Here is a 20,087-nt window from a genome sequence, read left to right as displayed (position 1 = left end):
TGGTTATGACACTTGTAGCCTGGGCTAATGGAGGCGGGCACAGGAGATGCTTTCTGTGGAGTGACTCAGTAGGAGCTGCTCTTTCATCTTAGTACAGAAACAGTGCTCAGCATGGTGCCAAGAGGAGCTGTGCTGCATGAGGAGCAGCCCAAGCAGTCCTTGCCCTCTCTGCTCTGTCTGCCACCCAAAACTGCGATGATGTGGACATTCGCCCCTCTAGGAACTCAACTGAGTCCTCTGCAGGCCACAGAACATCTCACCTCACTTTGAACCACCAGCAAGCGCTGCACTTCCCCATCCACAACGTCTAGTGCTCTCTGCACCTCCGTGGTGTGCAGGTGACTTCTTGCTTTACTCTGGAATCACAGAGGAAATGTTAATGCCAGTCTCTTTATATGACCAGCCACTCAAGGACAATTCCCTGATGCTACCCAGAGTAACAAATCCTCTCCACACTAGGAACTCAGTACACCGAGCAATCCTGATGGCTTTGTTCATTTCAGCAGGGCTGCTGCACAGCTCTAAGGGGGGAATTTCACCCTTTATGTTCAGGGGCCACAGGCATAGCTCAGAGGATCTGATCCACAATCTTAAGCTGAAAGTTAAATATTGTTTCTGTAACGCCAACCCACAAAGGGGCGTCAGCAGCGGGGATCAAACCTTGGATCTCTGGAGCTAAATGCATGAGCTTCTGCTACATGAGCCAAAATACATCATTCTCTTAGCCAAGGTTGTAGCATGCTCATCAAGCTCTAGGGGTCTAGGCTTCAGCCACCATTAGAAGGGGACAGAGTGCCATTCCAAGCAAGCAGGGGTTACACTTCCTTAGACCCCATAGGCAGGTTGGTGGCAACACTCCATCATGGCAAACCCCTGGCAGCCTGGAGAACTGGACAGAGTGGGTCTAGTTGGCCATCTATCCACGTGGCTGCAGAGGGATTTTGAACAATACGTTTAACACCAAGAATGACTAACATATGTGTCTGGGGTGAGGGCGGGGAGAGACGTCAGACCGCACAGCAGAAACGGGAATGGTGCATGCTTCAGAGCCAGCTCAAAGGGGGCTGAGAGACTGGTGCTGTGAAGCTGGGTCCCTGAAAACAAATCGTCGTGGAAGAGAGAATAGGAAGGGTGCTCTTGTGATGATGCCACATGACTGAGGTGCAGGAAATCTGAGGTCTGAGTTTGGGCAACCCACTTGATCTCCCTGGGCCTCAGTTCCCCTCCAGTAAAAAGGATGTGATGTCACTCCCTTTCTCCCACTAGTCTATTAAGACTGAAAGCACTACAGGACCAGAACTGCTTTATTATGTGTTTGTACAGCACCTACCACAGTGGGGCCCAGATCTCACCTGGGGACACTAGGCGCTGTTGGGATATAAATAATAATCACTGGAAGCTTTGTTGGTGCATGTACCATCTTTGTTAAAGGCAAATAGGTTCCATATTATGACAAGAGGTGAGGGAAGAATATCCTCAGCTTTATGTCCTCAATTCTCCTCCCAGGAGGAATCCGTTCACTCTAGAAATCCCAAAGTCACATTCTGGCTCCCAAAATCCAGGAGACCCAAGAACAGTTGTAAAAATTACACACAGGGTAGGAATGTGTGAACACACAGAGAGATTTTTTTTGAGTGCCAGTAAACAGAGTCTTCCCTCTTTCTAACCTGAGATCGCCTGTGGGCAGCATCAGACCAGTATATATAATCCCTAGCTCCACCCCATAATTACTATAACCACACCCATGGGAGGGCCTCCTTTTATAAATAGGCTGCCCTGCATTTTGAATTCAGATACAATCTGGGGTCAGAGAGTGGAAGGAAACAGGTATGTTTGCAGTGAAAGGCAGCAGGGTAAAAACCAAAGGACAGATGAAGAATAAAAGGGGAATGTGGGGTTAGATCAAACCCATCAGAGCGGAGTGGTTGGTGAGTCTCTGCAGAGTCATTTAATTGGGCCCCTATTCTGGCAGGTATATTCTTGGGGGAAGTTTTCGGTTAAACAGGTTGGAGGGAGTTGCAGTGGGGGACATGGAGCAGCTTGCCTGCCCTGCCAAGACCTGTCAGGGACGACTGCCCAGGAGGGAACCATGTAGGCCTGAGCCCAGTTACTCGTGGTGGTGGATGGATTTGATCCTGCTGATCCTCTGGTTTGAGGTTTGATATATTTTTGAGCCCCAGCTCATCCTTGCAAATGTTCAGGAAATGTGGGTGTGGCTATTCAACCAGCAGGGAAGCTGATGACCCTCCCCTGCACCTGGCTGGCTCCTGTTTTTGTTCTTCCCTTTCTCAGGAAAGGTCTGACTGTGTCCAACCCTCTGGTCAAATACCATGGAAAAGGCCAAATCCCAAAGCTGGCCACATCCCAGCAGCGAATCCAGGGCCGCCCAGAGGGGGGCAATTTGCCCCAGGCCCCGGGTCCTACAGGGACCCCCACAAGAATATAGTTTTCTATAGTATTGCAACTCTTTTTTATGGAAGGGGCCCCTGAAATTGCTTTGCCCCAGGCCCCCTGAATCCTCTGGGCGGCCCTGAGCAAATCCCTAGCTCCTCTGCAAAGTTCTTCCCAGTCCATGTGCCAAACGTGAGGCCAGAGAGGCTGTGAGAGCACTGCTCTGCTGATGGACCTGAGCCCCAGACGGGGAACACTCGAGCCCAACCCCATAGTTTGGGTTGAGAGGCCTCCCCACAGCTGGATCCCCAAAGAGGGAATACCACCATAGTTAGGAGGGAACTATACCTCCCTCCGTCCATTGCCACGCACGGGAGCTGGTTGTGACCAGGCCTGTCTGGGTTGTGAACCCACCTCATGCTGCAGGCGCTGCTTCTCCCGGTTTATTTGCTGTTCCATTTCCTCATACAGCTTCTGCACCTCCCGGTTGTGATCAGTGACCCGTCTGGCACAAGGGAATGAGCAGGCAGCTTTAATATGGGTCTGTATGCACTGGGGGAATGTAGCACTGGTGAAAGGGGACCAGTCGTTAGCCCTGGGGACCTCTCTTTCCCTACAGAACCAGTGCAACTTGGGCAGCAGCTGGGCAAGCTCCTCCTCCTCCACACTGCCCTTGTCTCAACCTGGCTTCAACCTCAACCTGGCAGGGGCCAGGGCCACTCTCAGAAGTAAGAGGGGCATTCAGTCTCCATTCAAGAGTCTGATCTGACACACATCTATCTCCATCGATTCCAATGGGGGTGGATCGGGCCCTGAATCCTTTGTCTCACTACTGCAGTAAGAGGACCCGCTGCAGAGGTGGTTTTGAAATGTGGAAATCTGTCCATAAGGCCATTTCATATGGGCCAACAAATAGGCCTTGGCAACATCTGATCTGGGCTACACTAATTATTAGCTGATTATTAACCCCTGCAGCCATCCATTCTCCCAGAGCTGCGAATGCTGAAAGCAGCTCCTCCTTCCTTTGGTTTCTGTTTCTCACAGCCCCATTCTCCACTCATCTCCCCTTCTGTAAGGCTCTGTCTGTGGAAGCGGATCCCTCCACGCCAGCCCCACCATGCCACTCACTTGTTCAAGGTCAGCTCCAACGTCACCTTTTCCCTCTGAGCTTCCTTGATCCGGTGCGTCATTGTGGCCAAGAACTCCTCCAAGTTCCCCAACAGGTGAGGCTCGTCTTGACGGAGCTTCACCCACAGCCTCCAAATCTCTGACTGACTGAGGAAAGAGAGAAAGAGACGTTGTTTGGAGGTCAGGCTAGATGATAGAATTGTCCATTCAGGCATGAAGCACTAGGATGTTTCATGCTTAATAGCATTCAGATCCCATTGGGTCTTGCAAGCTAAGCAAAGTCGGAGCCTGATTTGATCTGTTGGTGATAGCTGGGTGAATCTTTGCCTTGGGGTCTAGTTGCTGGTTAGATGTGAGGAAAGATCCCCTAACAATACCTGCGGCTCTTCGCAGCACATGATATTAAAACCCTGTGTGATTTAATTATTAACCAATCTAAGTAATTAACCAGCTGGGATGCTCTTACTGTGTTGTTAAGCAGTCGTAGAATACTTGGTCAGTCATTTTGCTGTGAGAATAACATAGAGCTATATAAAAAAAGTAAATGAAACAATGAATTCACATGACTGTGGCTCTTTTAGGTCATATTGATTGCTAATTTGTCTCTTGAACCACTGTATCACTGCCATAGTGGTAAGTGGACAGATGGGTTGTAAAGACTGGAAAAAGTCTGTTAAAGGACTTTGCTGAAGGCTAGAGGAAAGGGTTGTGGATAGAGAACATGGGCAAGGGTGAGAATTTGGATTTGTTAAAAATGGGTTTTCTTTTCCACCAAAGTTTCCAACATAAAATGTTTGTTTGCTCATTCAAAATTTTTCCTGACATTTTCCAGCTTTTTGGATGAAACTGTTCATGCTGTTGAAGAGTTGGGTGATCGCCAGCAAAACAAAAATGTTTGTGTTGTTCAAAAAGTCAATTTTCATTGGACAAAATGTCTCAGTGAAAAGTTTGTCCACAGCCATAGTGACAGTCCATCAGCAGCATGGACCTGGAATGGAACTGGGGCATAGGCGCCGACTTCCACTGTTCCCGGTGGGTGCTCGACCCCACCCCCATCCATGGCCCCACCCCTGCACCGCCCTCACCCTGCTCCCATTCCAGCCCCTTTCCCTAAATCCCTGCCCCTACCCTGTCTCTTGTCCATCTCCTCCCCTGAGAGTACTGTGTCCCCGCTCCTCCCCCCCATCTCCTGGAAAGTCCTAAGCGCCACCAACAGCTGTTTGGTGGCAGGAAGCACTGGGAGCTAGGCAAAGGAGCGGGGACACAGTGCGCTCAGGGGGAGGAGGAGGTGAGGTGAGGTGGGGCGGAGGGTGAGGGAAGCTTCGCTGCCGGTGGGTGCAGAGGACCCACTAATTTTTCCCCATGGGTGCTCCAGCCCCGGAGCACCAATGAAGTTGGTGCCTATGAATTGGGGTACTCTGCAGAACTTGCTAAGGGGGGGATACATGCCCTTCTCGAAGGATTCAATAATAACACATGTAGTACACAGGCCAAGTGTGTCTCTGTCCCTCTCTGGTGCCAAGCCATGTAAGAGATTTGAGTCTGCTACTGCCTCTGAGTTAATGGAATTGGTCCTTCAGCACAAGCAGTAGGAGCTCATGAAGCTGGAGATCCCAAGTTCAACCCCTGATGATGACCCTCCCATAGAGACAAGTGGTAAGATTGTGTTTATGCTCAAGGCCTGATTCTCAGTTCCTCTGTTCCTATCTTTGGAGCAGGGATGGAGAGGGCAGGCAAAGGTGGCCTTAAGCCATTCCTGAACTCCCTAGATTCACACACATGGTAGCCTGTATGGGGAATTGAGCTTGACCAGTGTGTTACACATGGATTCCACCCTTCTCACAAGCTTTAACCCTAATATCATGTAGCCCCATCCCAGCCCTGAACCCCCTGCTAGGTGCTAAATGAAGGTGTGGCTGGGGCACTTTTACTCTTCAAAGATATTTTCTGCTCCCAGTTGGTCCATGAACGCTCTGAAGCATTTTCTTTCCTCGCTGTCTGCTTCCTCCAAGGAGTAGTCCATGCGGGACATGTACACCCTCCTGGAAGCTGTCTTCCTCCTCCTGTGCTGCCTTGTCATGGTCTGCAAGCTCAGGAACTGTTCTGCCAATAGACGACCAAAACTATATCAATGGCCGGATGCAATACAACAGTGAAGCACCAAGGCCAACATCTTCCCATGTGGGTGCTCAAAGCTAGACACCTAAATCTACCTTTAGATGCCTATGTAAGGTGGTTTTCAGGGGCTCTGGGAACACGCAGTTCCTTTTGGTTTCTGCATGCGCAGCACCTCTGAAAATCAGCCCTCCTGATTCAGAAGCCCAGGGTGTCATTTCAGAAAGCTGGTGGAGAAGCAAACTGTCAGACTAGGACATCAGTCTCACCTTCCCCATGTAAAAAAAGGGAGCAGCTGAGTGACCATTCGCCAGCTTCCCGGCACAGTCACGCTTGGGTTGGATTGACTGATAGATTTAGAATGGAAGAAAATGGTGCATTATGGGAAGACATTCTGAACAGGGACCTAGAACAGCAGGCAAGTTTGGGCCAGTGAGCCATGCTACTTGCGCAGCAGGTGGCCAACGCCCAAGGTTGGGTAGGTGTGCCATGCTGGGCATTCGAGGCACATGGGCAATGCGAGGGAGTCCAGGCACCTGAAGCAGAAGGAGTACTATGTTGTGTACCTGGGGCAGCCTGTGGGCATGTCAGGCACATGGCGTGGATAATGGGCTAAGTGAGGGGAAAAGCCTGTTGCTCTTATGAAAGAGACAGCTAGCAAGTCTGAAGAGTTTGGCAAATATTCTCTGGGCATTAATAAAATCATTGCAGCAAAGCGTTACCCTGCTGTGGTAAGTGAACTTTAAATCTTCACTAGCCTTTTGAGGCTTTGAAGAGCATGACTGAGGGCTGCGTCTTTGCATGTGTTCTGAAATCACTGCCATAGAGTCCATCCATGCCCCTTAAACTGGGAGCAGCATCAAGCCTTCTACCATGATCATCACTGTCAGGGCTGGCTCCAGGCACCATCTTACCAAGCAGGTGCTTGGGGCGGCAACTCTTGAGCGGGGCGGCACTTTAAGGTATTCGGCCGCAATTCGGCGGAGGTTCCCTCACTCCCGCTCGGAGCGAAGGACCTCCTGCTGAATTGCCGCAGATTGCGATCACAGTCACGATCGTGGCTTTTTTTTTTTTGACTGCTTGGGGCGGCAAAACCCCTGGAGCCAGCCCTGATCACTGTTGTTTGTATCGCTATAGTATTAACTCTTTGATGAATTTCCCATGTCCCATCAGTGAAAGGCAGTAAAGTGGCACCTACTGAGCCCTGTGGTGAATTCTTCCGTAGTTAAATATCCATTCCTGTCGGTATCGAGACCATCAAAGACCAGCTCCAGCTCTGCTGCATTGCATGGGAAATCCTCCTTCTTCAGTTTCTAAAACCAGTGCAAATGTTTGATTAGATAGAGATGTGATTGACTTTGTGAAGGAGCTCAGGTGTAGGGTCCTGTTTGCCCATTGTGAAGGCACTGTGCTTAAAGCAACGAGGTGTGATCGCGGCTTTAGAAATCTGGTCTGTCGTATTGCTTGGGCCTGATTCCACTTCCTCACCATTTTACACCATTAATTTCAAGAGAGGCACCTTGATCCAGTGCACAGGGCACTGGCCTGGGTCTCAGGAGGCCTGACTTCAATTCCTAGCTCCACCAGTGATATGCTGAGTCATTTCACCTCACTGTGCCTCTGTTCTCCCCTTCTCTATTGAGACTGGAAGCTCCTTAATAAATAGACACTGTAAGTGTGAAGTATTGAGACCAAAGCTGAACAATAACCAGTGGTTACATTTTGCCCTTCCCTTGCACTGTCCATCCAAGGGCCTCCTGTATTTATTAGCTCTGCTAGTGACCTGTTTTAGATCTGTTTTACAGTGGGGGAAACTGAGGCATGAAATGATGTGACTTGCCAAAACCGTGAGTCCGTGGCAGCCCCCTGGTCTAACCACAAGCCAACATGGCCTCCCTTGCTCAATGTTTTTTTGGCTCAGCCTTTACTTGGGTGATTTGCTGAACATGGCCTGACGTTGAGCAGCGTTAGTTGTCCTAAACTTGTACTGAGGGGAGCAGAATACCTTAGAGAACCAGACATTATATGATTAATAGTTTCATATATCTATATCTGCAACACAATAATGATTAATAATTACATAGCACATGTCAACCTTAGATTTCCAAGTGCTTTATGAAGGCAGGGAAGGTGCATTCTCCCTATTTTATAGATGGAGAAACAGAGACACAGAGCAATGTGACTTTCCCACCGCAGCTCAATGGCAGACCCAGAAACAGAACTGAGTTCCATTCCCACATGCTGTCCATCAGGGCAGTCCTGCTCTCAGTTATACCTCCTTGGCTTCTATGGGCTTTTCACTAATGCCCGAACTTGGCCCAGTGAGTTCATTGCATAAACCTGCAATTTACCTGCATGTCGGCACGTGTGATGAAACCTTTCTGGTCTTTGTCGCATTCCTGGAAGAATTCCTGAATCTTTTCCATTATTTCAGGTGGGAACGGCTCCTCCTCCGGGATCGAGGGTGTCTTTGCACCACCGAACACATCTCGCAGCTGCTTTCGTCGGCTTGAGCCCAGCTTCCTGGGCCTCCTCTGCTCCTCCATGGCTCTTTCAATGTGTAAGAGAGAAATCAGAGGGAACCGTGCTCCCCTTCATCTTCTCGAGTTCTCTTAGCAACGGGCTTTTAATTAGATTAGCTCAAAGGGTCATAGAACTCTTACACTGAGAGGGGGGACAAGCCTGTTTTGCTATTGATGTGACGAAAAGGGGAATGGACTATGTCTGAATTAGAATAGACTAATGGGGACTGAATGGCTGAGGGTTGGCAGTGGGACAGTCTCTGATTGTCCAGTGCAGACCTGGTCCTCATCAGTTTGGAGTAGAGCATGTCACCGTATGATTGTGGTCCCTGTGTGAGTCTCTAGGTCTCAACCCAGTGGCTTCTTCACTGCAGCTGGCAAACCTAGGCCTAAGGGATTTGCTCAGTCACACGGGACATTCAAGGCAGAGCCAGGAATTAGACACAGATCTCCTGACTCCCAGGCTCAATGATTTGCTCCCAAGACCATCCTACCACTCTGCCGACACAGACAGAGGACTGCAAGTTCGTCTACACAGCAGGAAAGAACCCTCGGCAGCGAGTCTCTGAGCCTAGGTCAAGTGACTTGGACAGTGTGGATGTTCCCACTGGGGCTGGAGCCTGGGCTCTGAGATCCAGTGAAGGGAAAAGTCTCAGAGCCTGGGTTCAAGCCCAAGCCAGAATAACTATACTGCTGTTTTTAGACCAGTAGTGCAAGCCCCAGTCAGCTGACCTGGGCTCTGAAACTTGCTGCTGTGGCTTGGCTTTTTTCTCTTTTTGCAGTGTAGATGTATCCAGAGGGTCCCTGATTTGGTCCCATTGCCCAAGGCCCTGCTTCAGCCTCTCTCTTTGAACACTGTGAATCTTAGGGCTTGTCTACATTTACCAGAGGATTGACACATGGCGTTCGATGAAGACCCACTAAATCGACCACAGATTGCTCTCCCATCAACTCCTGTACTCCACCGGATTGATAAGAGTAAGGGGAGTCGCTGGGAGAGCCCCCGCACTAAGTAGATCTAAGCTATGTCAGCTTGAGTTACGCTAGTCACGTAACTCCAATTGCATAGCTTAAATCAACTTTTCCCTGTACTGTAGACAAGGCCTTAGTGGCGTACAAATGAACAGCTTAGGATTGGCTAGCTTTGCTGAGGTTCCTGAACTGTTAGGTGAGTTTGGTCAGAGTGAAACTGGCTCTGCTAAGGGCTTCAGAATGAAACGAATGTAGCATTGCCTCTCACGGGAGTTCAACCCCCCCGAGTCAGGCCACCAAAAATCAGGAAATTGGCTTAAAAATAATGAGATTTTAAATATATAAATTTGATAATCTTGGGAGAGGTTTAAGGTGCACTCAGGTCATGTTCCCAAGCTTGTCACGTCTGCCGTCAGGGCTAAAAATTTATTTTAAAAAAATGACAGCCAAGAGTCCTACAAAAAGTGGAAACTTGGGCAAATTACAAAGGATGAATATAAACAAATAACACAAGTATGTAGGGACAAAATTAGAAAAGCCAAGGCACAAAGTGAGATCAAACTAGCTAGGGACATAAAAGGAAACAAGAAAACATTCTTCAGATACATTAGAAGCAAGAGGAAGACCAAGGACAGAGTAGACCTATTACTCAATGAGGGGGGGGAAGACAATAACAGAAAATGTGGAAATGACAGAAGTGCTTAATTACTTCTTTGTTTTGGTTTTCACCAAGAAGGTTAGTGGCGATTAGAAGTCTAACTTAATGAATGTCAATGAAAATGAGGCTGGATCAGAGTCTAAAATAGGGAAAGAACAAGTCAAAAATTACTTAGACAAGTTATATATCTTCAAATCACCAGGGCCTGATGAAATGCATCCTAGAATACTCAAGGAGCTGACTGAGGAGATATCTGAGTCATTAACAATTATCTTTGAAAAGTCATGGAAGACGGGAGACATTCCAGAAGACTGGAAAAGGGCAAACATAATGCCCATCTATAAAAAGGGAAATTAGGACAACCTGGGGAATTACAGACCAGTCAGTTTAACTTCTGTACCTGGAAAATTAATGGAGCAAATAATTAAGCAATCAGTTTGCAAACACCTAGAAGATAATAAGGTGATAAATAACAGTCAGCATGGATTTGTCAAGAACAAATCATGTCAAACTAACCTGAGTATCAGAGGGGTAGCCATGTTAGTCTGGATCTGTAAAAGCAGCAAAGAGTCCTGTGACACCTTATAGACTAACAGACGTATTGGAGCATGAGCTTTCGTGGGTGAATATGATGAAAGCTCATGTTCCAATACGTCTGTTAGTCTATAAAGTGTCAAAGGACTCTTTGCTGCAACCTGATAGCTTTCTTTGACAGAGTAACAAGCCTTGTGGATACGGGGGGGGGTGGCAGATGTGGTCTGTCTTGACTTTAGTAAGGCTTTTGATATTGTCTCACATGACCTTCTCATAAACAAACTAGGGAAATACAACCTAGATGGAGCTACTATAAACTGGGTGCATAACTGGTTAGAAAATCATTCCTGAGAGTAGTCATCAGTGGTTCACAGTCATGCTGCAAGGGCATAACGAGTGGGGTCCCACAGGGATCAGTTCCAGGTCGGTTTCTCTTCAATATCTTCATCAATGATTTTGATAATGGCATAGAGAGCACGCTTATAAAGTTTGTGGACAATACCAAGCTGGGAGGGGTTCCAAGTGCTTTGGAGGATGGGATTAAAATTCAAAATGATCTGGACAAACTGTAGAAGTGGTCTGAATTAAATAGGATGAAATTCAATATGGACAAATGCAAAGTACTCCACTTAGGAAGGAACAATCTGTTGGACACATACAAAATGGGAAATGACTGCCTAGGAAGGAGTACTGCGGAAAGGGATCTGGGGTCATAGTGGATAATAAGCTAAATATGAGTCAATGGTGTAACGCTGTTGCTAAAAAAGCAAACATCATTTTGGGATGTATTAGCAGGAGTATTGTAAGCAAAACACAAGAAGTAATTCTTCCACTCTACTCCATGCTGATTAGCCCTCAGCTGGAGTATTGTGTCCAGTTCTGGGTGCCACATTTCAGGAAAGATGTGGACAAATTGGAGAAAGTCCAGAGAAGAGCAACAAAAATGATTAAAGGTCTAGAAAACATGACCTATTGATGATTGAAAAAATGGGGTTTGTTTAGTCTGGAGAAGAAAAGACTGAGAGGGGACATGATAACAGTTTTCAAGTACATAAAATGTTGTTACAAAGAAGAGGGAGAAAAATTGTTCTTCTTAACCTCTGAGAACAGGACAAGAAGCAATGGGCTTAAACTGCAGCAAGGGCAGTTTAGGTGGGACATTAGGAAAAACTTCCTAACTGTCAGAGTGGTTAAGCACTGGAATAAATTGCCTAGGGAGGTTGTGGAATCTCCATCATTGGAGATTTTTAAGAGCAGGTTGGACAAACACCTGTCAGAGATGGTCTAGATAATACTTAGCCCTGCCTTGAGTGCAGAGTCTGGACTAGATGACCTCTTGAGGCCCCTTCCAGTTCTATGATTCTCACATAATAATCACAGAGTCCTGGAGCTGGGCAGTCAGAAAAACACCAAATATCACAAGACTTGTGATAGATTCACAAGAGTAGGCAACGCTGGGAGAGTCCACATGGAATTTTGGTGGCTTCAGCTCCCCAACCGAGTCAAAAGCGGGCAGTTTGGGTGGAGTTTTATCTTGAGTTTGTTAGATTGATTTGAAACTGAAAGTTAAAGCAAAACCAAGAGGCTGATCTCATGGTGTCGTTATAAACTATGCTCACTGTTAACGCCCCCGAATATGTGCTAGATAAAGCAGGAAAGTTACAATGGAAGGTTCCTTTCTAAAGAGCTGACAGGTTAGCTTTAGACTGACTTAACGAGAGGGGATAGCAGAGATGAGGGTTACAGCATCATGTGGATTCTGAGGGCCTGATTCTCAATTGGTCCATTCCCACCCTTGGGGAAGGGATGACGAGGATGGGGCAAAGGTGGCTTCAAATCCTGTTTGTGCTCCTTGTAAGCTTTGGCCACGCAGGGGCCTTTCAAATTTTCAGAATGGAGAAAGGTAAATAGTGGTGTCCCCTAGGTGTCCGTCCTGGGCCTATTTAACATAGTCATAAACAATCTGGAAAAAGGGGTAAACTCAGTGAGGTGGCAAAATTTGCAGACGATACAAAACTACTCAAAATAGTTAAGTCCCAGGCAGACTGCTAAGAGCTACAAAAGGATCTCACAAAACTGGGTCACCAGGCAACAAAATGGCAGATGAAATGTAATGTTGATAAATGCAAAGTAACACACATTGGAAAACATAATCCTATATACTATGATGGGGTCTAAATTAGCTGTTACCACTCAAGAAAGAGATCTGGGAGTCATTGTGGATAGTTCTCTGAAATCTTCCACTCAATGTGCAGTGGCAGTCAAAAAAGCAAACATAATGGGATAGATAATAAGACAGAAAGGAATAGATAATAAGATAGAAAATATCATATTGCCTCTGTATAAATCCATGGTACGCTCACACCTTGAATACTGTGTGCATATGTGGTCACCCCATCTCAAAAAAGATATATTGGAATTGGAAAAGGTTCAGAAAAGGGCGACAAAAATGATTAGGAGTATGGAACGGCTTCTGTCTGAGGAGAGATTAATAAGACTGGGACTTTTCAGCATGGAAAAGAGGCAATTAAGGGGGTATATGATAGAGGTCTATAAAATCATGAGTGGTATAGAGAAAGTAGATAAGATTAAGCCTCTGCCTAGTTTGATGGTGCTGTTAATCTTTGCTCATTTTGTGCATATCCTTCTTCTTCTGTAATCCCTCCTATGGGCTTCACGGTTCTGAGCCATCTCAAAACATAAGCAACTGCTCTGAAATATAGGAGAAGTTCTACAAAAGATACAGCTTCCCCCTAAATTCTGAGGGAGCATCCTTTTGGGCCCCCATCCTACAACAACTTACATGCTGAACTTTGAGTGTGTGCATCAGTGTTGGCAGAACTGTGGCTCTGAGTCTCCAGAGCCCTCTGCTCAGAGCCCCTCTGTCTTAGAGCCTGCTGTAGCCCCATGACCCTAATTATCTGAGCGCCTCACAATCTTTGATATACTGATCCTCACAATGTCCGTGTATGGTAGGGAAATGCTGTTCTCTAGCTGTAAAACAGGGATAAAGATACTGACCTCCATTGTAAAGTGCTTGGAGATCTGCTGTTGAAAAGCTCTAGATAAGAGCTCGATATAATAATTATCCCCACTTTACAGATGGGGAACTGATGGTGCGTCCACATTGCAGCAAAATACCCCATAGTAGCGAGTCTCAGAGCCTGGGTCAACTGACTCGGGCTTGTGCTACAGGCTAAAAAAATAGCAGCATAGACATTCCAGCTCAGACTGGAGCCTGGGCTCTGAAACCTGGCAAGAGAGGTGGGTCTCAAAGCCTGGGCTCCGGGCTGAGTGGGAATGTCTGGGCTGCTATTTTTAGCCTCATCGCACAAGCTCAAATCAGTTGAACTGAGCGCTAAGACTTGCTGGTGCAGGGTTTTTCTTGCAGGGTAGGTGTACCCTGAGTCACACAGAGACTATGGTTTCAATGGGAGTTAGGCACCTAAATACCTCTGACAATCTCAGCATAAGTGACTTGCCCAAGGTCGCATAGGATGTGTGTGGCAGGGAAGGGAATTGAGCTCCTGAATACAAGTTAGCACCCTACCCCCCAGGCTGCCCTTCCTCTCATTATACATTGCCTGAGGCTGTCCCCAGAGGCTGTTCTTCTCTGTTCGTTCTAAACAAATGATATTTGCATGGGAACTAAAGGAGTTAACCGTTTCACACTAAGAGGGGGAGGTTAGGTGGGTCTGGGTGAGATAGCACATTAACTTCAGCATGTTGTGTGTTTTGTAATGGTTAGGCAAAGATGCTGATAAGCATCCGGACTTCATAGGAAATGAGTTACCAGGCCAGAAAACTGTCTATAAACTAAAATAAAGATCGCTCAAACAGGCGCTTTTAGACCAATTTTTACAGGCTTTCCCCTAAAAATATATCAACATAAAAGGGTTCCGATCTGGAAAGCAACACTGCTATTTAAGGTCTGGCCCAGTCCACAGAGTTTGACTCCTAACTCTGGGTGGTTTGTGATGTGAATCTGTCTTTTGCCCATAATGGAAATGAAACAGAAGCTTCTACAGCAGATCAGGTCATGTGGCTTTAATGACACTTAGCAAATAGGCATGCTGTATGGGCTTTATGGGCAACTTATCTTCACACCACCACAGTGAAGTAGATGGGAAAGGTTAGTGTTATCCCTGCTTTATAGATGGAGAAACTGAGGCACAGACTGGGGAAGAGTTTGCATTTAAAAATGCCTAAGGGGTTTAGATGCCTGGGTGAAGGAGAGTGAATTAGGTGCCTAGTTCCCTTAGAAGCTTTTGAAAATCCCACCTAAATTGAGTGGGCCCAAGGTCACACATCAGATGGTTGACAGAGCCAGGATTAGAACTGGACACCCTCCCAAGCTCTTGTTTGTTTCTCCAGAGTATGCTGCCTCCTCGGTCTGGTCTTACTGAACTGTCCTGGACCGATACCTATCCACGGGAGAGAGGGGTGACAAGCAGAAAGGCAAGCTACCCTGACAACAAAGAGGACTCATGAGGCATCCTATTCAGCTAAAGAGCAGAGTGGGTTTGGGATCTCTCTGGTTGTTACTTGGGTTTTTCAAGTAGCAAGACGTGCACTAACTCAGCCGCAGCAGTTAGATGACTGATTGCATTTGAGACGCTTGCATGAGCCCATTAATATCAAGATCAAAACATTTCTACTAGGGGCCTGATTTTGGAAATGTTTGGCACCCCTGAAAAATCCAGCCCTGATTAAATCAAATTGGGAGCCAAGTTACACAAACTTTTTTTTAAGCAACATGGAAACAATTTCTTTGTGCAGAAGAGTAGATCAGTTCAGGATTTTGCAGCAGATTTGGGGCTAAATCTGCCTCAGGAATAAAAAAGCAACCAAGGTGTAAACTGCACTTACCTTTCAGCAGTGCCTCTGAGAGAGGGTTTCAGACGTTGCAAAGTGCAGGGCACCTTCTCTGAAGTGAGTTGGTTCCTTTATTTCTTGCGGTAAGTTGGCATAGTAAGTGCAGAGGAGGAGTGCTGCTTCTGTTGTTATGTTTCATCAACCTGGCTCGGGCATGATCTGACATTTTCTTTCTCTTGCTCAACTCACTTTTCCGCTGTTGGGTTAAATATAACAGTTAGAGTTCCCTGCATTTCCTGTTCACGAAACATTGCTTTGTGACCTTAACATAAGAAGACAATATTTAAAGGGACACCGCTGATATAAAACATAGAGATAGGTTCCAGATTTTCCAAAAAGTTCTCAGCTCCTATGAGGAACAATTCAGAATCCCCCACTTATGACAAAGGCAGCTGCTGCTGAACTTCTAAAAAATCTGTCCCGTAGATTGTAAGTGCTTTGGGGCAGTGATGTGTCTTTTTCATATGCCTGTAAAGCTCCAAGCACACTTTTGGGTGCTATGTCAATCATTCTAATTTAAATGGCCTTTGCTGTATTTTCAAACCCCCACAAAGTCCAGATGTTTTGGGCTCTGGGGTTTTGGTTCAGTGCCGTTCTACACTCTCTGGCTGGGAATTTCAAGGGCACACAAGGGAGGTCAGAAACAACCCTGACATTATAATTAAAGAGGCTGATAAAGGAGGTGCTGTTGTCATCATGAACGGGTCTGACTACCAAAAGGAGGTTGCCAGACAACTCTCCAATACCAAATTCTACAGGCCACTTTCCTCAGATCCCACTGAGGAATATACTAAGGAACTGCACCATCTTCTCAGGACACTCCTTACACTAACACAGGAACAAATCAACATACCCTTAGAGCCCCAACCGGGGTTATTCTATCTACTACCCAAGATCCACAAACCTGGAAACACTGGACACTCCATCATCTCTGGAATTGGCACTCTCACTGAAGAACTGTCCAGATATGTGGACTCTCTACTCAGACCCTACGCCACCAACACTCCGTGACACTACTGATTTCCTGAGAAAACTACAATGCATTGGTGATCTTCCAGAAAACACCATCCTAGCCACCATGGATGTGGAGGCTCTCTACACAAACATCCCATACACAGATGGAATACAAGCCATCAGGAACAGTATCCCTGATGATGCCACAGCACAACTGGTTTCTGAGCTCTGTAACTTTATGCTCACACACAATTATTTCAAATTTGGTGACAATATATACCTCCAGACCAGTGGCACCACTATGGGCACCTGCATGGCCCCACAATATGCCAACATTTTTATGGCTGACCTGGAATAATGCTTCCTCAGCTCTCGTCCACTCACACCCCTTCTCTACCTACACTACATTGATGACATCTTCATCATCTGGACCCATGGGAAGGAGACTCGGGAAGAATTCCACCACAATTTCAACACCATTAACCTCAGCCTGGACCAATCTACATGAGAGGTCCACTTCCTAGACACCATGGTACGAATAAGCAACGATCACATTAACACCACCCTATACCGAAAACCCACCAACCACTATGCCTACCTTCATGCCTCCATTTTTCATCCTGGACACACCACACAATCCATCGCCTACAGCCAAGCGCTGAGGTATAACCGCATTTGCTCCAACCCCTCAGACAGAGACCAACACCTACAAGATCTTCACTGAGCATTCTCAAAACTACAATACCCACACGAGGAAATAAGGAAACAAATCAACAGAGCCAGAGGTGTACCCAGAAGCCTCCTGCTGCAAGACAAGCCCAAGAAAGAAACCAATAGAATTCCACTGTCTATTACCTACAGGCCTCAGCGAAAACCTCTCCAACGCATCATCAGTTATCTATAACCCATCCTGGACAATGACTCCTCGCTTTCACAGGCCTTGGGAGGCAAGCCAGTCCTCGCTCACAGACAAACCATCAACCTTAAGCATATTCTCACCAACAACCATACACCGCACCATAGTAACTCTAACTCAGGAACCAATCCGTGCAACAAACCTTGATGCCAACACTGCCTACATATTTACACCAGCGACACCATCACAGGAACTAACCAGATCAGCCACAACATCACCGGTTCATTCACATCCACCAATGTAATATACGCCATCATGTGCCAGCAATGCCCCTCTGCTATGTACATTGGCCAAACTGGATAATCCCTACATAAAAGTATAAATGGACACAAGTCAGATATTAGGAATGGCAATATACAAAAACCTATAGGAGAACACTTCAATCTCCCTGGACACGCAATAGCAGATTTAAATGTAGCCATCCTGCAGCAAAAAAAACTTCAGGACCAGACTCCAAAGAGAAACTGCTGAACTTCAGTTAATTTGCAAATTTGACACCATCAGCTCAGGATTAAACAAAGACTGTGAATGGCTTGCCAACTACAAAACCAGTTCCTGCAACCTTGGTTTTCACACCTCAACTGCTAGAAGAGGGCCTCATCCTCCCTGATTGAAGTGACCTCATTATCTCCAGACTGATTCTGGCCTGCATATTTATACCTGCCTCTGGAAATTTCCATCACATGCATCTGACGAAGTAGGTATTCACCCACAAAAGCTCATGCTCCAATACGTCTGTTAGTCTATGGTGCCACAGGACTCTTTGTTGCTTTTTACAGATCCAGACTAACACAGCTACCCCTCTGATACTTGACAAGGGAGGTAGGCACACTTTGAATCTGGAGTGACTAACTGCCTTAGGTTCTTTTGAAATTCCTCACCTGCCATTATTAACCTGAATTAAAAAAAAATTAATTTAGTTTTCACCTTTTGGGCTGTTCTTTGGGACAGTAGAATTCATCTCTTTTGCTTCAGTTTCCCCGACCTAGTGCAGAGAAGTTTCAAGACTTAGATCAGTGGTTCTCAACACAGGGTACACATACCCCGGAGGGTGCGCAGAGGTTTTCCAGGGGGTACATCAACTCATCTAGATATTTGCCTAGTTTTACAACAGGCTACAAGTGCTAGTGAAGTCAGTACGAACTAAGATTTCATACAATGACTTGTTTAAACTGCTCAGTATACTATAGGCTGAAATGTAAATACATTATTTATATTCTAGTTGATTTATTTTATAATTTATGGTAAAAATGAGAAAGTCAGCAATGTTTTAGTACTAGTGACTGTGACACTTTTGTATTTTTATGTCTGATTTTATAAGCAAGTACACCTCTACCCTGCTATAACGCGACCCAATATAACACTGGTTCGCGTATAGCGCGTTAGCAGCGGGGCTCCGGCTGCTGCGGGGAGCCCCGGGCCCTTTAAATCACTGCTAGAGCCCTGCCACCCCTGGGGCTGTGGCAGCGGGGCTCCACCAGCGATTTAAAGGGCCCGGCGCTCCCCGCAACGGCTGGAGCCCAGAGCTCTTTAAATCATCGCCGGAGCCCTGCTGCTCCTACCCTGATATAACAGAGTTTCAGCTATAACGCAGGTGAGATTTTTGGCTCCACACGACCACGTTATAGCAGGGTAGAGGTGTAGTTAAGTGAGGTGAAACTTGGGGTACACAAGACAAATCAGCCTCCTGAAAGGGGTACAGTAGTCTGGAAAGGCTGCGAGCCACTGACTGAGATAAAGTCTGTTGGAGAGAAAAGATAAGTGCTAAATATTATTTTATTCAGAGCCCAGAACTGAAGTGAAATGTCCAGTGCATGTTATGACTCTTAGATCAGAGATATTCATACTGAGCACTGATTCTTGCTCTCCAAAGCTGAGCTAACTGGAACATGAGCTTTGCACTGTCCTGCCTATGGGTGCTTTAAGGGAGGCTAAGCATAAACGTCTCTAGGACCTTTGCACATAACTGGAAACATCCAACAGATCCTATCTTCCTCCCTGCTTAGGAGATCAAAGCCAAGCTTGTGCACTTACCCATGAAGTGGTTTAATGTTAGAGATAGGGCAGGTACGGTGTTCTCCACCTCCCAGGGCCTACCTCCAGCTGTAGAACCTACTTGGCAAGCAGCTATGTTTGCTTGTGCATTGCTCTTAATGATGAGTTGCAGATAGTTCAAAATCTGGACAGCTGTTGCAGCTATGGGGCTCTTTGGGCCATTTGGAAAGAGGTCACGGAGGTGTGGGGGGGTGGAATGTTAGTGTGATGGCTGCACACAATGGGAGGATTCTGACATGTAGTCCTGTTCCTTGCTGTCTGATTTGCAGTTTTGTAAGTGCTAGACAGTGCTGCTGCTTCCTTCAGCAGGATTTACAGAAGGCTGCAGGATTTGTGAGAGAATCTTATCGATTAAGTTGGGCAGACAGCGTGGCACTTGTGGTTATCAGGAAATGGGACACCTGTATGAGAGGAGGTGAATTGTGACAACAGTCACATAATGCTTGCTGTGGCACTTCTGCAACAGATGAGTGGTTTCCAAGCATACATTGTAGCTACGTGCCTCAAGAGCATGGTGAAGATCCTGCTTAAATCAATCTTCTGCTCCACCTCGCTGAAAGCGGTCTAACCTCCATGCGGATCCTGTGTGATGGGGAAGAGCAGCTGAGGAAATGGGCCTGGCTCATTTTGAGACGGGTTTAGATCTCAGGGGATGTTTATGTGCTCAGTATCTTTTCCTGCTGACAACCTGCAGGGAAACAGTGACAGTCACTGGAAGGGCTGGACAGATTGACGTAGGAGGAAAGATTAAAAGGGCTAAATTTGTAGAGTTTGGCTGAGGAACAGCTAAGGGATAGCATGACAATGCTCTGCAACTATTTGAAGGGTGTTGACACATTAGGAGAGGGAAGAATGATTTAGCCTGGTGTACAGGGGTGTGAATTAAGAAAGGCAAAGCTCCTAGCTAATGAGGTGTCTTAATCATAGAATATCAGAGTTGGAAGGGACCTCAGGAGGTCATCTAATC

The 20,087-nt window shown here is 46.5% G+C and overlaps 1 protein-coding gene across 1 annotated transcript in view; it reads right to left on the bottom strand.

The window, feature by feature from the left end:
• The window catches only part of RAB44 (RAB44, member RAS oncogene family), a 35,788-nt gene extending 16,417 nt beyond the window's left edge, over positions 1 to 19,371 (bottom strand). The window contains exons 1-9 of the mRNA XM_030561229.1: positions 19,100 to 19,371; positions 17,993 to 18,050; positions 15,190 to 15,391; positions 7,986 to 8,184; positions 6,833 to 6,947; positions 5,451 to 5,622; positions 3,520 to 3,666; positions 2,806 to 2,896; positions 261 to 356 (exon numbers count right to left, since the gene is read on the bottom strand). Of these exons, the coding sequence (XP_030417089.1) occupies positions 261 to 356; positions 2,806 to 2,896; positions 3,520 to 3,666; positions 5,451 to 5,622; positions 6,833 to 6,947; positions 7,986 to 8,180 (816 nt within the window). The 5' untranslated portion in view covers positions 8,181 to 8,184; positions 15,190 to 15,391; positions 17,993 to 18,050; positions 19,100 to 19,371. The remainder of the gene's footprint in view (positions 1 to 260; positions 357 to 2,805; positions 2,897 to 3,519; positions 3,667 to 5,450; positions 5,623 to 6,832; positions 6,948 to 7,985; positions 8,185 to 15,189; positions 15,392 to 17,992; positions 18,051 to 19,099) is intronic.
• Between the last annotated feature and the right edge of the window lie 716 nt (positions 19,372 to 20,087).

Source organism: Gopherus evgoodei, chromosome 4, assembly GCF_007399415.2.
Source record: "Gopherus evgoodei ecotype Sinaloan lineage chromosome 4, rGopEvg1_v1.p, whole genome shotgun sequence".
Classification (NCBI taxonomy): domain Eukaryota; kingdom Metazoa; phylum Chordata; order Testudines; family Testudinidae; genus Gopherus; species Gopherus evgoodei.
The sequence above is the reverse complement of the archived record's forward strand: the minus strand, read 5'-3'. Positions and strand labels throughout refer to the sequence as shown.